This window comes from Dipodomys ordii, unplaced genomic scaffold (assembly GCF_000151885.1).
Source record: "Dipodomys ordii isolate 6190 unplaced genomic scaffold, Dord_2.0 Scaffold49, whole genome shotgun sequence".
Taxonomy (NCBI): Eukaryota; Metazoa; Chordata; class Mammalia; order Rodentia; family Heteromyidae; genus Dipodomys; species Dipodomys ordii.
Window position 1 is genome coordinate 9,823,773 of NW_012267265.1, and position 17,669 is coordinate 9,841,441.

General features: G+C 38.0%; 1 protein-coding gene across 2 annotated transcripts in view; it reads right to left on the reverse strand.

Moving 5' to 3' along the window:
• Nucleotides 1–17,669, reverse strand: part of Rasgef1b (RasGEF domain family, member 1B) — a 37,108-nt gene that overhangs the window by 4,179 nt on the left and 15,260 nt on the right. The window contains exons 5-10 of one of the 2 annotated variants that reach the window (XM_013020242.1): nt 10,831–11,043; nt 10,050–10,124; nt 8,260–8,355; nt 8,055–8,157; nt 6,416–6,495; nt 5,189–5,284 (exon numbers count right to left, since the gene is read on the reverse strand). In XM_013020242.1, the coding sequence (XP_012875696.1) occupies nt 5,189–5,284; nt 6,416–6,495; nt 8,055–8,157; nt 8,260–8,355; nt 10,050–10,124; nt 10,831–11,043 (663 nt within the window). Of the gene's footprint in view, nt 1–5,188; nt 5,285–6,415; nt 6,496–8,054; nt 8,158–8,259; nt 8,356–10,049; nt 10,125–10,830; nt 11,047–17,669 lie in introns of both variants that reach the window. The other variant, XM_013020241.1, reaches the window with a different exon arrangement.

Genomic DNA, 17,669 nt, shown 5'->3' on the forward strand with positions numbered 1-17,669 from the left:
AACAAAAGATTCAAGTTTGTCTGGGTAAACAAAACATTTAAACCTCTCATCCAATAGTACAAGGGATTAATGAACAACATTAAATGAATTGCACAAAAGACCTCAGAAAATTAAGGTACTTTGATTTGCATACAGCAGTTTCTTCCTTTTTAACATTTTGTGAATGGCATTAATAACCAAACAAAGCAAGAAAAAGTAGTGTTGGGAAACAGATCCTTTTCCTATGGATTCTCCTATTCTCCCAATGCCACAACGGATAATAAAATCTGAACATTCTAGCTACTATTAAAGAAAAAATACCTAAAAGATTTTTTTTATTTTTATTTTGCAACTTCTTAAACACAGCACAACCTTAAATACATGATCCACCTTCATTTCAGATTCTATAGCTACATCATTTAGACATCTCCATTTTAGTTTGGGGTTATTTTTGCTTCAGATGGTTTTATTTTGACCCTTAAAGGCATTGCTCAATATAATGAGAGAGCTTGGAGCTTCAGGCAATAGTTGTTATAAACTTCCCATTAAGTAAACCTGGCCTGTGTATTAGAGAACAAGTCAGCACCTGCTGCGGTGGAAAAATCACCTAAGAAAAGTACCTGGCACAATTTGCTTTGAGAGAGATGTGCTGAAGTGAAGGAAGAATGTAAATATGTACGTTTAAATGAAAGCTTTCAAAAACAATGAACTTCAGTAATACTTTCCTCCCTTGATTCTTTAGTTCAATGAGGTAGTATTTAATTAATAAACCTAAAGTAGTAAACTTCAAGAAAATACCCTAAATCTCATTGAATCCATAAAAAGCAGAGAAAAAGGCTTAGTATGGTCATTTCTCCTTCCTCTCAAATGCTAAAATATTTTTAATGATTGTAAAAATTGTACAATATAAGTAATACACTAAACACAGACTGTTTCTGAAGTTTTATAACTTTGTGTGGTATGTCTACACCAAATGAATGGAAGAAAAGCATACTGCTAGCTTGTGAACAAAAATATTAAAAAAAAACAATTCACTTATAGAAATTCAAACATTAAATAACAATTCATTTGTAAAGAGAAATGCAGATATTCCCTTAAAAATTAAAAAAAAAATAACACCAGGACATGATTAAGTTATACAGGACTCTAAGCATTAACACCCAACGAGACCAAAAGAGGATATTCTTACGGGAGGAACACAAAGGCACAATGCCTATGTGTATCTGATCATACAAAATGACATTTATCAAAATGAAGAACTCCAGGAAATAAAAACAAGATGTTTTTTCTTTGTTATTATTTTTCTTTTCTTTTCTTTTTGTCTTGTTTGTTCATTTATCTGTCTTTGGGAGAGTAAGGGTTGGGACAGAGATGGAGGGACAAAAGGTGAACAAATACAGCAGTGGTACTCACTAAACACTATGATGAAAATGAACTATACAACTTGTGGGTGGGGACAAGAGAGAAAAACTGGGAGAGAGCGAGGAAAGGGGTGACACTGTCCAAAAAGAAACGTCCTCTTTACCTGATTTACATAACGACAGCCCCTCTCTACATTACCTTTATAGTTACAACTTTTTAAAAATAAAATAGAAAAGATACTTAAGAATAAAGCTTTGATTAGTTTTGTTTCATCGCTCTCTGAAAATAACCAAAATTGAAATTCACTAGCTCTCTTGAATATACTTTTTATATTATCTTTCATTATCTTTAGTACAATGGAGTGACCACTCAATAAATCAGTTTATCAGTTTATAAGTACAATGCATTAATCATTTGTTCTTCTCTGTAAAGTCTCCACAGGTAAATCAGTAAGATCCGGCTAGCTTCTGCTAATTTTTCTGCCTATTGCTCTACTGTGTTAGCATTGAAAGTATACCTGAACCTTGTTGCCTCGTTGAAAGAATACTTATGGCTGAGAAGCAACAGGATTTGGACTCAGACATAATTTTTAAAATCTGGCTTCAACATGCTTTATCTTATATGTAAAACTTAGATCTAATTTATAAATATATATATGTAAGCATATATGGGGTCATATGCATATATACACAAGTGTATTAACTAAAGAATGGTGTGTGCAGGGGAGAATTCCAATGATGTAATTCTTTTGAACAACTGTTACAGTCTAACATAATGAATTTGAGGTATCAGGATAGACAATGGTAAGGTCAAGGACAGGGGTTAGACAAAGAAAAGAGGAAGGATGAGAGAAAGCAGTCATAATATTCAATACATACATATATGTGCATGTACATACATGTTGCACTAGGAGAATTAAGGGATGGGCAGAGTTGGAAGAAATGGGGAGAATGATAAAAGGAATGACAATGATCAAGATGTATTGTACTCATAAACTGACATGTAGAATTTGAGAAGCTAATAAGAAAAAAATCTGACTTCACTATTTGCTGCTGGTAAAAGGTAGACTGTAGCCTTTTTATATGGCCTATGAGTCACACTTCTTATATTTTTAAGTGGCTGGAGGTTTGGGGGGATTCAAAAGCATAGTATCTGGGAATACACGAAAAATATTACAAGAAATTCAAATTATAGTGACAAGAGAACTTTGCCAGAACACAGGCAATATCATTTGTCTATTTTTTAGCTATGTCTGCTTTCATGCTGTTATCCAAATTGAGTATGTACTTAGACAAAAATAAAGACACATCATCTTAGACAACCCCAGGAAAATGAGAACCAAATTATCATCAAGATGTAATATTTGTATCCTGGAACAGCTTTTAAGCAATTACTTTTATTATTTGGTGCTGGGATATGAGATTCATGGAGTGTTATTCATTCACTGACTCATATAGGTATATTTAAACTTTTTCAAAGTTCATGCCATATGTATCTATCTAGGTGAATTATTAGTGTTGGGTGGAAGAATTGTTCTTTCTATGACTTTTGCTTTCAAGGGTGCTCACAAGACTTTCTTTTGAATATCTGAATTACTCTTTTATGGAAAGGAAAACATAACTCATCTTAGTTAGAAAATGCCTACAGACATCAAGAAGGTAATCTTACAGGTTTCTTCAGCTTCTCATTTATTCATGGATAATTCTCATCAGATCTGAATATCCGTCTACAAAGATCCCTATGCAATCTAACATAGCAAGAATCAGCAGAATACACAGACGTCAGATTTCCATGCATACTAAATGAACATAGGAGTAGGAGAGAGTAAATATTTTGTTTCTACAAGGTCTTAATGATGATGATGATGATGTTATGAGTGGGAGAACTTCTCAAGTAATGATGTTTTCCATTTCTCTTTTAAAATATTCTTAGACAGTCAGCAATTGTACTTTATAGATATAATCAGTTCCACACCTAGCAGGGAATACTAATGAGCAGGAGTAACTTGACAGGAACACAAACAGAATAGCAAAAGAATGAACATCATGAAACCCTATGAGGAATGATTAAAAGCCTGGAGACACAAGTATTCACAGATGGAAAGGAGTTAGTCAGAAAGAACTTCAGGGCTTGTATGTGGAAGAAATATTTGCTTTTCCCTTTAATAGGGACTAGGAAATGGGCCACTTTGACCACATAAATTTGAGATTTGAAAGATCAGAGATGCTATTTTTTAGTTATGCTTCCAGGAAAATTATAAAATAAGGACTTTCTTTATTCCAAAGAAAGTCTTCCCTCACCTCAAAAAAAAAAGTAGAGGAATCCCAGTTTTCTTGAGTAAAAGATGCATTTGACTAGAAATGTTTTCATTCTTATTGTCTTGGGAGCAATTGTGAACAAGAAACGGCACATTTCTTTGAATAGCTGTGGTTTCACTTGTTTCATTGAACTACAGGGTACAATTCATAAACTGGCACGAGATTGGTTTAAAGAAGTAAATGAAAGCAGAAAGAATTTATTATATTCTGTAAAGAATAAATATTTCGGCCTTTTTTTCCCCTGAAAAAAGCTATTGGAGTCCCACAAGTGAGATTTCTTGGAGAGGCTAGACGGCAGAATTACTGTAGCCCACGAAGCAGCATCTGAGATGGGAGCCCACGGCATTTATGCAGAACCACAATTAATCACTGGGGTCCAGGCAAAAAGACAAAGTGTGTTGCATGTAACACTGGGAAAGGGCATGTGGTCCTGTATCCCTTCACTTCAGTGGGAAGGCCTCCTCCCATATACGAGATGATTCTCCAAAGCAAAAAAGAAATCCCTCAGATTAGGTCTTTTCTCCATGGAATCATAGCAATACTGGGATTTTGACAAGCACAATTTACAACCTGAGAAACTTTCCAGTGAGTGTTAAGTTTTCTTCATTTAAAAACAAAAGCTCGTGTGTATATAATACATCAGATGTGGTTGAGATCCAATTTAGCATCTTCAGAAGATAGGTTTTGTGTTTGTTTTCATTTTTAATCATTAAGATGGAAGCTGTTAGGGAGAAGTGACTTAGATACCATGAAATATTTTGTCCCCTTGGTTTTTTTTTTTAATTTGCTGAAAATACATGTTAAAAGATAGAAAGCAGAGGACTGTCTCTATCAAGCAACCTCGGTTAACCATTTAGCATAATACGTATAAACATCCCAAGTAACATGAGAGTCAAATATCAAGACAATTTATCCTTCCTCTAGAAGGAAATATAAAAGAGAAATGCAACGAGAAAGGAGCCTAAGATTCAAGCATAGGGTAGAAACAGGAGAGTACTAACTTGCTTAAAAGTAGAGTAGAAAGGGAGAAGATCTTTAATTGCTCAGATATAACCCCTCTATTTTTTTGCCACCCACATATCTAATTAGTAACACCAGGCCTAATGCTATAGCAACCAACTTACTTTCTGAAAATAAATGACTTAATAGTGAGAGGCAAGCTAATTCTTTAAAGAGAAAAGGTTACATTAAGTCAGCGACCTGGTGCAGTGTTTAAATGTCTTTTTTTCTATTAAACCAAATTGCTCCCTAACGCTATTAGTCATCTCAGCATATGATTTAATTTACTTCTAGGTACACAACTCAGAGGCACTGCAGAGTAAGTATTTCAGTAATGCAACAATAACACAGTTATCTATATTTGCCAAGTTCTTTACCAAGTCACCTTTACGTTCCCCATAATTCAATTTTCCTTTAAGATTTCCCTTCCTGTGTGGCTGGTGATGAGATTTCTATAGTATGCATCTCTCTTAGATCTACACAGGTAAAAGCAATGCTACCATGAATAGCATACTATTGTAAGTGCATACCTTCTCTCTGCTGCTATGAGCAGTTAAAGACCTTTGTGCTGCCCCACGAAGAGCTGTTCGATAATTATAGAAATTGCTGGAAGGGTCCATCTGATGCTGTAAAGAGAAAATAGCATTAACCATATACTTCTCAGCTGTAGAAGTTCACAAGATCACATTTACCTAGACAATAAAAACTCAAAATAAATTAGAAAGCTCATTAGGGATATAATTTGTCTCTCATAAACAAATGTGCAATTGCAACTCACTACAACTCAAATGTTTTCTTTGTGTTACAACAAAAATCTGACATCAGCTTTGGTAATATTATACCTAAACCATATGTATTTACACTAATTATTATTATTTTTTTTTGGTCCAGTTGTGGGGCCTGAACTCTGGGCCTGAGCACTGTCCCTCAGCCCTTCAGCTCAAGGCTAGTGCTCTACCACTTGAGCCACAGTGCCACTTCTGGCTTTTTTCTTTTTGCTTATGTGGTGCTGAGGAATTGAACCCAAGGCCTCAGGCATGCAAGGCAAGCGCTCTACCACTGAGCCAACTTCCCAGCCCCTACACTAATTATTAAGAGCAGAGCTAACACTAGTAAGATAGAGTCAAATGCTAGCATTAGGAAAACATCCCTCATGTGAAGGTCAATGGGCCAGGTGATGGTGAGCCAGGCCTTATGACCCAATGCTTTATAGTAAACTTGATCTCTACACTTGACCACAAATCATTCACAAATAATTAAAGCATATCATTTTGCAAGAAGGAAAATAAATGTATTGGATAATACAAATAAAGCAGCATAGATCTAATGGTAAGTCTCAGTTTCAGGGAAAACTCAGGAAAGAATAATTACTATTTCCATGGTCACAGGGAGGTGAATAGGATTAAACACACATGCTCTTGTGCACAATTCTACCTATCATCAGAATTGTATATTCTCATGGCTTTTCATAGGTCAGCTAAATTTGCTGAAAGAATGGGTAATGCATACTCCTTGGGGATAAGGAATCCAACCTACCCTGGGCCACTAAAAAGCAGTAGGTCAAGTAGGAAGCAACACTCTTCACTACTCAGGGGCCTGATTCTTCTCCAGATTACATGATGCAACTGAAATGTCTGCACTTGGCCATTACCCCAAAATGTACATCTCTGCTTTTAAAAGGGCTAGTCTAAAGCCTTCTTCCTCAATTCAAATTCCTTTCCCTTTCCCTCTTCTAGGTCTGTAAGACTCTTTCTTACCTCAAGAACATCAAACTTCGCAGTCTTCACTTTGGCCCAGGTTTTTTTTAGTCGAGAGACTGGGCTCATATTCATGCCAGCTTCTCATTTTAAATGCATAGAGGGAGAAGAAAATTGACACAGAGATTAAGAAAAGTAATTCTAACATACTCCTGAGAGGCATATTCTTAAGTTACGGAGACCCACATCTTACTCATAAGTAACAAACTCCAATTTTACAACTTTTTCCTGTACATTCTTCCTCAGCCAAGAAACTTTATCTCAACTATCAGTTACCCTGAGCAGTGGTGAGTACATTTTCTTGATACAAGGAAAAGGAGTAAACATTTTAGACTGTTCAAGCCATATGGTTTATGTTGCCACTATAAACAGTCATGTTATCATGTTTCAGTGCAGGAGCAACTACAGACAGCCAAGTAAACAAGTAACAAGGCTATGTCCAACAAAACTTTACTTAGGGACACTGTAATCTGAATTTATAATATGTTCACATTTTAGAAACATTATTAGAAACATTATTCATTTTTAAATCATCTAAAAAAATGTGAGAACTCAAAGCAGACCAGGAGTGGGCCAGACTAGGTCACAGGTCGTAGTTTTCTAACTCTTGACCTGGATCTCCATAGTTACCCATGCTTTGTATCTAGCATCTCACATATCCACTGGACCAACCCAGGAGAATAAGCTGATTCCAGGGGTAAGGGATTTCCCTCAGCCTCATCCAGCTAACCAGGTACAGAGACGGGAAGCTAACGCTGGTCTGACTCCATAATCCACACTCTTCCTAGCATGCTGTGCTACCTCCTCTAAATGATGACTGCGTACTTCAGTGACTTGCAGTGGGAAAGGAACCCACACAAGCCTAAATAAATCCAGGTATGTCATCCATGCCACCACTACCCATAATTTAAGATCAAGAAGAGGGAGCTTGCCAATTGAGGTAAAATTTACACATAGAAAAATATACTGATCCTAAATATACCATAGAATTAATTTGGAAAACATAGATGTCTATGTATCTTCACAGTAATCAAGATACAGTAGCAATATACTATCATCCCAGAAAGCGCCCATGGACTGACTTCCTGTCAGTCTCTTCCCCTCACTCACTCCAGAAATCACCACGCTTAGCTTTTTCCATATGATTTAGTCTCAGGTCATATATTTCTAAAAGGCTTGATGTACAAGCTACCAATGTCTGTTAAAAATTATTTAGACACATTCCTCCCTTATAATTGTGTGTATATGCATGTGTATATTCTGTGTATAGTCTGTGTGTATGTGTGTGTGTGTGTGTGTGTGTGTGTGTGTATAGTCTAGGCAAGTGACTACCTCTGAGCTACATTGCCAGCCTCTACTTAAAGCTTTCAGAGATAAATGTAAAATATTACATAAATTATGCAAATTTATGATGTATACGTGCACCAATCTGACTATTCTGAACATTATGAAATAATTCAGTTCAGTTCTTCAACCATCTAAAAAACATAAGAATTACTCTTAAGGCTGGTGCCCTAAAAGCAACCAGTAAAATAGAACATGGCTCATTAGTAAAATTGTACTATTCACATACTTTTGGTGGCTACATTTCATAGGCCCCATAAAAATAAAGGACGTATTTCACTGAGAAAATACTCACAGATTATTGCCATCAAGGAATTAAAGTTGCCAATATTGAAACATTCTCGAGCTACATCAATGAAATACTCTATCATTCTTGCTCGGTGTTTCTTCTTCACAGGCTGCGTTAAAAGACAGTGAAAGGCAGTTGTGAACACCCAACACACATAAAGTAAGCATGAAGAATATAACAGGGAAGAGGCAGACAAAACTGATTTCCTCACCATGCAGATTTCTGTCGCAACCAAGTAGCTTAGTCGATTGAACCATTCCACATAAGCTTCTAAATTTCGTGTTTTCTTCCGCTCAGTATAGCAACTCTATAGAGAAGCAGTGAACAAGTGTTAAAGAGAGAGAGGAAAAAATGAATGTATTAGGGTCTCATTGTACAAAATATAGAATCTTCATTCCCAGTTTATGGGTGATAAAGTGTGCGTGTGTGTGTGTGTGTGTGTGTGTGTGTGTGTGTGTGTGAGAAAGAGAGAGAGAGAGAGCGAGAGAGAAACAGAGACAGAGGGATAGAGAGAGAGAAAGAAAAGAAACAGAGAGACAGAGAAAGAGAAGAGACAGAGTCAGAGAGACAGAGAGAAAGGAACACCAACCTAACAGTCTTTATTATCCTTATAGAATAGCAAAATCTCTTAGAGTGATCCAGTGAATATAGACTTTGATGCATTTTTTTTTTTGGTAGGTTGTGGGGCTTGAACTCCGGGCCTGGGCACTATCCCTCAGCTCTTCAGCTCAAGGCCAGCGCTTTACCGCTTGAGCCACAGCACCACTTCTGGTTTTCTGAGTGATTTATTGGAGATAAGAGTCTCACGAAGTTTCCTGCCAGGGCTGGCTTTGAACTGTGATCCTCAGATCTCAGCCTCCTGAGTAGCTAGGATTACAGGTGTTAGCCACCGATGCCTAGTTTACTTTGATGCATTTTTATAACATACCTTGCTCAAGAAACAAAGTTACTCTGGCTAGGATCCATCCTCAGAAACACAATTCATAGGAGGAATTTTGGCTGCCCTATAATCTTGATCTCACTAATAGGTTACAAGTCCTGACTACTATCCACACATCTCAAATTAAGTTGTAGGATGAAATTTTGAAGCATCATGCACCAAGAAACAAAATACCTTCCAACGAAAATAAATGGAAGTCTACCCTATCTTGGTTATTATTAGTGTGGTGAGTGATATCTCATTCAAAAGCAAAAGACGTTAATCTCATCTTGAAGTTCAAGGTCAAGCTTGAAGAGGTTCACTATCACCTCTTTCCTTCCTTCTAAAAGACACACACAAAAGTACCCACTAGCTTTCTATCACAAAGCACCTTCTTCATTTCCTGCACTAACAGAAACTATTCTAAGGCCGGAAAACAGCTGTGGCCCCAGCTCCTGAAGGGGACTTTCATCAGTGGGTGACAAAGCCTTTCCATAACAATTCGAGACACTTCTGGAGGTAACTGTGGAAACAATTCTTATATATGTAGACTGATTTTCTATGCCTTTCCAGTATTATTTTCCTTACATGTGGGTTTGACATCATGAGGGTTTTGCCTTAAAAGAGAGGCAAAACAGTGAAGAACCTTGCTTGGTGAACTGAATGTACTTCCTGTCTTTCCTGCCCCTGCTGCTGTTGAACCATAAGCTGAGCATTCCTTTCTATTTTCTTTCTGGCTTAATATGCTAAAACAATTATGCTTTTATCTTCCACCCTCATCACCACAGATGCAAGCATCTACTTGCTGTAAGAGCTTATTAAGTTTCTCCATAAGAAGGAAGAGGCAGCTAAAAGTAAGCGATAGGTTAGCAAAAAGTTAGTGATATTATAAAAACACTCAGAGACCAAAGCTCAAGAAAATGTCATGAGTCACACACAGCTAATGGAAAAGAAAAAAGAAGCAAGTTCTCATTTTCAAATGTACAACAAAATAGTTTCAATTCTTATGTCTTATATCCATTATTAAAGCTAAAGGCATTGCATTTCTAGTTGCAGGGCTGACCTCTGGATAGAGAGATTACCTTGTCATTGTCTAAGGGATCCTTCTGTACAAACGCCTGAACAAATTCTTCTGGCCCGATATAGTTGAGTCTTTCCTAAGGAGGAAAGAAAAAATCCAAGCCATCAACAATATTCAATTAACCTTTGGTAGCACCCCTAATTCCAGTGCAAATTATAAAATAAGATCTTAGGATATTTTTTGGGGTGGGTATAATGCTGGGGCTTGGACGCAAATCCTGGGTGCTGTCCCTTAGCTTTTTCACTCAAGGCTGGCATTCTACCACTTGAGCCACAGCTCTACTTCCTGTTTTTGCCAGTTAATTGAAGGTAAGAGTCTCTCAGACTTCTGTTCATACTGACTTCAAATCATAATACTTCGATCTCAGCCTCCTGGATTACAGGTATGAGTCACTGCACCAGTTTAAAATAAACTTTAACCTCTAAACATTTTCATCACTCTAAGGGTCTGAACAGAGGCAATTTTCTGCTAAGGTCAACATTCCAAAGGATAGAAGACTGAGTGAAGTATGGGGAAATTAATTAGAGGTGCGAGTTGTACAAGCTCAGTAAGCTCCACTTTTCAATCTTGTTTATTCATATTTATTACAAGTTAAATTCCCAAATTGTCAGAAGCATTCAGAGTCAAATTCCTAAACAAACTCTGGTTTGGCTATTTTGTAGATTATCTCCCCCTTGGATTATTAACAACTCTCTGCTGACATTACTGCTGGCAAGTACATTGTCTGGTTGCCAAAACAAACCAAATGTGATTCTAAAGGGCAGTGCTGACAACAGTCTTACCAGCTCTATGTGAGTCAGCTGCTGGGCCAATGTATAAGGGTCGCTGCAGACGGTAATGATATCCCTCTGGATAGACTGTGGCTTGGTTTTCAGAACTGTGAGTCTATCTGTGGAGGTGGAGCTGATTTTTGCCAAAACTTCCTCATACTGGCTGAGCGTGGTGAGCTTTCGGATCAGACACTGTATCATCTGCTGGACATTCTTCCGGTATGTCTGCTAGGGAATAAAATGAAGGGTGACATTCTTGCTCTGCATGTCCCTTTTCAGCTCTAGATATCCTGAGAGACCATGCCAGTACATGTTTTCATCTTGATCTTGGACAATCAACTTGGTCCAGGAAACCTACATGGGCTGAATCATCTTAAAAGAGACTCATATATACCTGGAGTGTCTCAAACCTAGAAGATGTAGTATTTTTCCTCAGGTGGCTTTTGAAAGTGGAATTCTAGTCATTTCCAATTAGTTATTGAGGCGATGTAGAGTCATAAGTGCTACATATAACTAATCCCCTGTTGTCTGGTAGGAATGTGCCTCTGACTTGTGCTAAGCTGAACTACCTCAATCTCAAATCACAGTACCTTCCCCTAACTTCTCTTGAGGTGCACCCTCTTGTTACCTCCATTCCTGTCATTCCTGATTTGATTGGTCCCAGCACGAGAGCTATTTGACAGGAACATACCTTTCCTTTACACTCCCTGCCATCACCACCTTTCTGACTTCCACAGGCAAGAAGGAAGTAGATACTCGTTTTTTTCATATCCAATCTCAGCTTGTCTCTTCTCTCTTTCATTCCCATTCCTAAGCCAGTATTAGTGTTCACCAAACTCTTCTATGACTCAGTTTTCTCTTTAATGTTATTAGATGCCAATTTGCTCACTACTTCGCTGTTACAGACACAACACACAACATTTGGTTTAAAAAGCATTGCATATATTTATGGAGGGGTCTACATCTTGATTTTATATGTGTGTGCCAGTCCTGGGGTCTTGAATTCAGGGTCTGGGTGCTGTTCCTGAGCAGCTTTGGCTCAAGGCTAGCACTCTACTACTTGAGCCACAGCACCACTTCTGGCTTTTTCTGAGTAGTGTATTAGAGATAAGAGTTTCACAGACTTTTCTACCCTGCCTGGCTACGAACTCCAAACCTCAGATCAGATCTCAGTCTCCTGACTAGTTAGGATTATAGGTATGAGCCACCAGCATCGGACAACATCTAGACATTTTTTTTTTTTCTTTTGGTCGGTCATAGGGCTTGAAGTCAGGGCCTGGGCACTTTCCCTGAGCGTTTTCACTCAAGGCTAGTGTTCTACCACTTTGAGCCACAGTTCTACTTTTGGTTTTCTGGTGGTTAATTGGAGATAAGAGCTTCACAAACTTTCCTGCCTGGGCTGGCTTCAAACCATGATCTTCTGATCTCAGCCTCCTGAGTAGCTAGGATTATAGGCATGAGACACTGGCACCCAGCCATTTTGACTTTTAAGACACCTTTTAAATCAAAGAAGTCACTTCCTAAATAAGTAATGCCTTATGTATACTCAAGTATGCCTTTGGGTATGCTTATCATAAGTTAAGGGATTATTTTCCCTTTTTGATCCAAAACTGCCAAACTTGGTAAATTAAGATGTCCATATTAGAAAAAAAGGCACATAAGCAGATTTAAGGCAAACTGAGTCCTAACAGCTCCAAGGGAGAATGCTCCCAGTGCAGATGCAGAAAGGCCCATATTTATAACTCACTGCCTTTAAAGAGGTACCACAATTACCATCTGCTGGGATTGGCTAGCAATACCATATGGTGTCTACCTACAAGCCTACAAGAACCATTATTTCCGCCCCCCCAGAGAAGCCCTTTTAGCAGACTACATAGCAAAAATCCTGAGAGAGGCAAAATTACAACACACATGGAAATGGTTAATTCTCGTGTATGCAAGGATTTAAAGCATACACAGGTACTTTTCCTCTTATTCTCTCTTGGTTGATGTATACTCCAGTGCTCTAACTGGCCCATTAGATGACCTTCATTTTTTTTCTATACAGATCACCTTTTTTTTTTTTTTTTCCAGTCAATCATAGGGCCTGAACTCTGGGCCTGGGCGCTATCCCTCAGTTCTTCAGCTCAAGGCTAGGGCTCACTTGAGCCACAGCGCCACTTCTGGCTTTTTCTTCTTATGTGGTGCTGAGAAATCAAACCCAGGGCCTCATTTATGCAAGACAAGCACTCTATTACTGAGCCACCTTCCCAGCCCATCTAAGTGTTTTAAAACAACTGAACATTCAAGAAAATCTACCTTCCATTCAGCATGAATGTTATCCATTTAGAAGGTGTGTTTTGGCAATGCGTTTACCACTCAAGGAAAGTGCTTCAATTTTGTTTCTATTTTAACATTCCAAGTCCTTGAAAACCAAGTGAAGGTTTATTTTAAATCCCTCATCTCTGTTGTGTCCAGCCCTTCTACTTTGGTAACAGTGAGCTACCTTAAGACTATAAGTATGTAAGATGTTTTCTAAAGTAGTCTTCTATCCAAATGTCATAATAAATGCCTGTGAGAGTTAACACTACTTAAAATTATGCTAGTTCCCAGTGTATTACTCATGATAGATGATAAACATCTTTCTGAGGTAACTCAGTTACAGCACGTACCATTCACCAGGAGTAGAAAACACATGTTTTCTGCAAGAAGGTTGCAGTTTCCCAATCATTACAGTCTGTTTACAAGAGTAACTTACGACTGTCATTACACTACTATGATGCTAAACAGAATCTGGTATGGATAAGGTATATATATCCTTGTCCAGTATCAGAACATTTCTAAATTTCCTCTATATCAAAAAAAGAAAAAAAAACAAAACAATTTGCTTGTTTCTCACAGAATAATTTTTAACAAGAAAAACCCAGGTCCATTCACATATCAGAGTCCTGGGTAGCATGCCAAAAAAGATAAAGCTGTCTATATTGACATGGAAAGATCTCATCATTGTGTGTAACACACTAACACATATATACACTCTCTCTCACACATACACACACACTATACATACTACTATACAGATCACCTTTTTTTTTTTTTTCTTTTTTCCAGTCAGTCATAGGGCCTGAACTCTGGGCCTGGGCGCTATCCCTCAGTTCTTCAGCTCAAGGCTAGGGCTCACTTGAGCCACAGCGCCACTTCAGGCTTTTTCTTCTTATGTGGTGCTGAGATATCAAACCCAGGGCCTGATTTATGCAACTGTCTGTATCTGTGCATGACTACATATACAGAGAGGGAGCTCTTGAAGGATATATTCCAAATTGGCAATCCTTGTTACTTTTAAAAGAAATATAAGATGGGTAGAATTTAGAGTACTTTTGCATCTTGTAAGTTTATTTTTTAACAATTGGAATATTTTCCTCTACTATTTGATTTATTATACACAAAAAATTGAAAACCCACACGCAATTTGATTTTTTTGTTTTTGTGGGAATAAGTAGAGAAATTGTATGGGCAGGTTACTAGTGAGCAAAAATTGCACTAGAGGGGGAAACCTATTATAATAGCCATGTGTGCATATGCACACACAGGACACAATAGGAAGGAGAGAGAATGTATATGGGCTCTTTTTAAAAAGTTTCCTACTTAGGGTTTGGGGAAATGGTGGAGAATGATAGAAGGAGTGACACTGATCAAGATGCATTGTATTCTTAAAATAATATGTGGAACTGAAACCCGTTTGTACAACTGCTTAAAGCTAATTTTTTAAAAAATAAAGTTTCTGGGGCTGGGAAGGTGGCTCAGTGGTAGAGCACTTGCCTTGCATGCATGAGGCCCTGGGTTCGATTCCTCAGCACCATATAAGCAAAAAGAAAAAAGCCAGAAGTGGCACTGTGGCTCAAGTGGTAGAGCGCTAGCCTTGAGCTGAAGAGCTGAGGGACAGCGCCCAGGCCCATTATTCAGGCCCCACGACCGGACCCCACCTCCCCCCAAAAAATGAAGTTTCTTTCTTACACTTGATTCCATTTGTGAAGTCAAGTCTTATGCTGCTAATAAGCACGCTTCTTCACTGACTCATGAACTGTTAAATACATACTTATTCTTTTTTATAACTTCAAATGCCAGGGATGGTAATTACCTAGCAAATAATGACAGAAGTTCTTATTATGAAGTCCAGCCCCTTAAGGAAGAGAAAATTGCACTCTACTTACTAGAGTCATTTGTCATGTAACTCAATCATTTGTTTCATTTCAGGCTTCTTGCAGGCAGGTCCTAATAAACCACTTCATTTTGGGCAAATCCCCAGGGGAGAAACATATTAAAGCAAAGTATATAGACCTAACTGTCCTAGTAGATTCAAAAGAACTTGAGTAAATCATATGCAGAACACACCTGCATCCACCGACTGCTAAAAATAAAAATCCTTGAAGTCACAGGCAAGAAGCAACAAGTCACAACTCCATCTCATGCTCCTTTTGGGGAGGGAAAGAATGTTTTCTCATTCATTCATTCATCCACCTATCCACTCATTCATTCACTCACTCACTTATTCAAATTATTACGCAGAGGCAGATAGGAATTAAGGATGCCATTTTAGGGAAAGAAGGCATAGCATGAGTCCCAGTGAGAACAATTGAAAACTAAATAATTAGAAATCACAGACAGCTATGAAGAGAGGGTAGTGACAGGCAAGCTGAGAAGGGGTATGATGGTGGTTGGGGTGTTGGGTAGAGTTGGGAATTCCCTCTGAGGAAAGTCACTTAAAAATGTGACAGCAGAGGATCCTGTCAAACAAAAAAGTAAGGAAAGAACATCCATCACAGAAATGTAGAGCTGAAAGGGACAGCAACACAGGACTGTTTACACCATTTATAGGGATGAGGAAGGCCTTTGGGAGCCTGCCAAAGCACAGTCAGACGAAGCAACTGCTAAGTGTGGGCCTGAATTCTGAACTGTGGATAAAGCCAGGCATTTCTCAGGGAACCCAGCCAGATCAAGGCAGGTGCATCTCTCCACACATACCCTCATTCAGTCTATTTCTCAGTTAGACTTGGCTTACCTTCCCCCCCCCCACTCCTCTTTCCATGCTCAAAGCCAGCTATAAACTTCCCAAGGTTTATTAAGAATGTGTTATTAACATAGGAGTACTGACAAGAAGACAGAGTTGTATGACTGTTGTGCCCTTTTTCTCAGTTCTAACTCAACTTTTAAACAGCTTGATTTTGTATTTGTGTTTTGTTCTTGTTGGTTTAGCTTAAAAGGAAAAAAAAAAAGACCAGATCTTACTCTTTGACTTGTATGACACAAGGCCATCCATTTCACATTTTCCACTGTATCTTATAAAAAAATGATTTTTCAAGTGTTCCTTTTGGGAAGAATCAAATCATAAATATCTATGGTGTGTGTGTGTGTGTGTGTGTGTGTGTGTGTGTGTGCTGGTACTTTATTAGCTTTTTACACTCACAGCCCTTAGCTTTTTTCACTCACAAATGGTGCTTTAGCATTAGTTTTGGTGGTTAATTGATAGGAATCTCACATACTTCTCTACCAAGCTGTCTTCAAACCACAATGCTCACATCTTAGCCTCTTGACTAGCTAGGATTACAGGTGTGAACTACTGGTACCCAGTTATTATTTCTATTTTTCAAAAAGGCAATAGGAGGAAGATAGCTGACTTATACAGTTGAGTAGTTACATACAACTGAACTAAGATAAAGAACTGACTATACCCCAAGTTTCAGCATTTGCATAAGGAAAAGCACCATGAAGTCACTAATCTTTTGAACAGTTTGTCATAAACCAAGGTCACTAAGCCAGGACTGACCTTGCTAAGTAAACTAACAGTTAATACCACTAGCTTAAGATTTTTTTTTGGTCGGTCGTGGGGCTTGAACTCTGGGCCTGAGCACTGTCCCTCAGCTTTTCAGCTCAAGGTTAGCACTCTACCACTTGAGCTACAGCGCCACTTCCTAGCTTTAAGATTTATTGAATGGTGATACATCACTTTGGCCTTTGTGAGCATGGATATAGCTGAAGAGGATTTTAACAGTCAGAATTTGCAAAAGGACTCACTCAGCCTGACCAAAAAAAAAAAAAAAAGGCTGTCTTGAGCTGTAATCACAGTAATCACAAAAGAATTAATTCTCCTTTCATAAACAGAATATCGTAAAGGAAAGCTAGGTACAAGTTTTCTAGGTGCTAATATTATATCATTTTAGTCTGATTTCTTTTTCAAGTTGGAGAAAGGGCACTACAGTGTATTCACCAGTATCAGAATAGATGAGTGTGCTTTGCAGCATACTTCTGAAAGAATGAGTTCTATTGGAAAGTTATACATGATGGCAAAATGTATTTTTCAGATAAAACAAGACCTCACTACAGTTGGCAAATGCTTTGTCTACCTTCTGTCCTATGTGAAAATGTACCTATAACCCCACACACTATGTTTTGCCCAAAGGCAAAACAGAAAGGTATTGAGGTTCTGGAAAAATAATTCAACATTTCCTATCCAAAGTATATTAAAATTCAAGTTACTAACTTCCTCACTTTGCCTACTCTCCTTTCTTCTTCCCAGCAACTTAGCAGCAACACAGAAACAACAAAGACATCTTTTCCAAACAAGCCTCAACATAGAAAATTAGCCCTTCAGGCCTGCTTCACAATTAGTTCAAATTTATCAATGGTTCAATTGAAGGAAGTGATATTCACGGACATCTAAGACTTACTTTTAATCTACATCTATTCTAGCTTGAAACGAACTATCTTTAAATAACTTGCAGCACTAGAGAACCTTGACTATCTTCTCCTTTTCCAGCTTTGTGAATATACATTCTGATCAATGGTTTCTGTTTTATCAAGGAGTATTTGTGGTC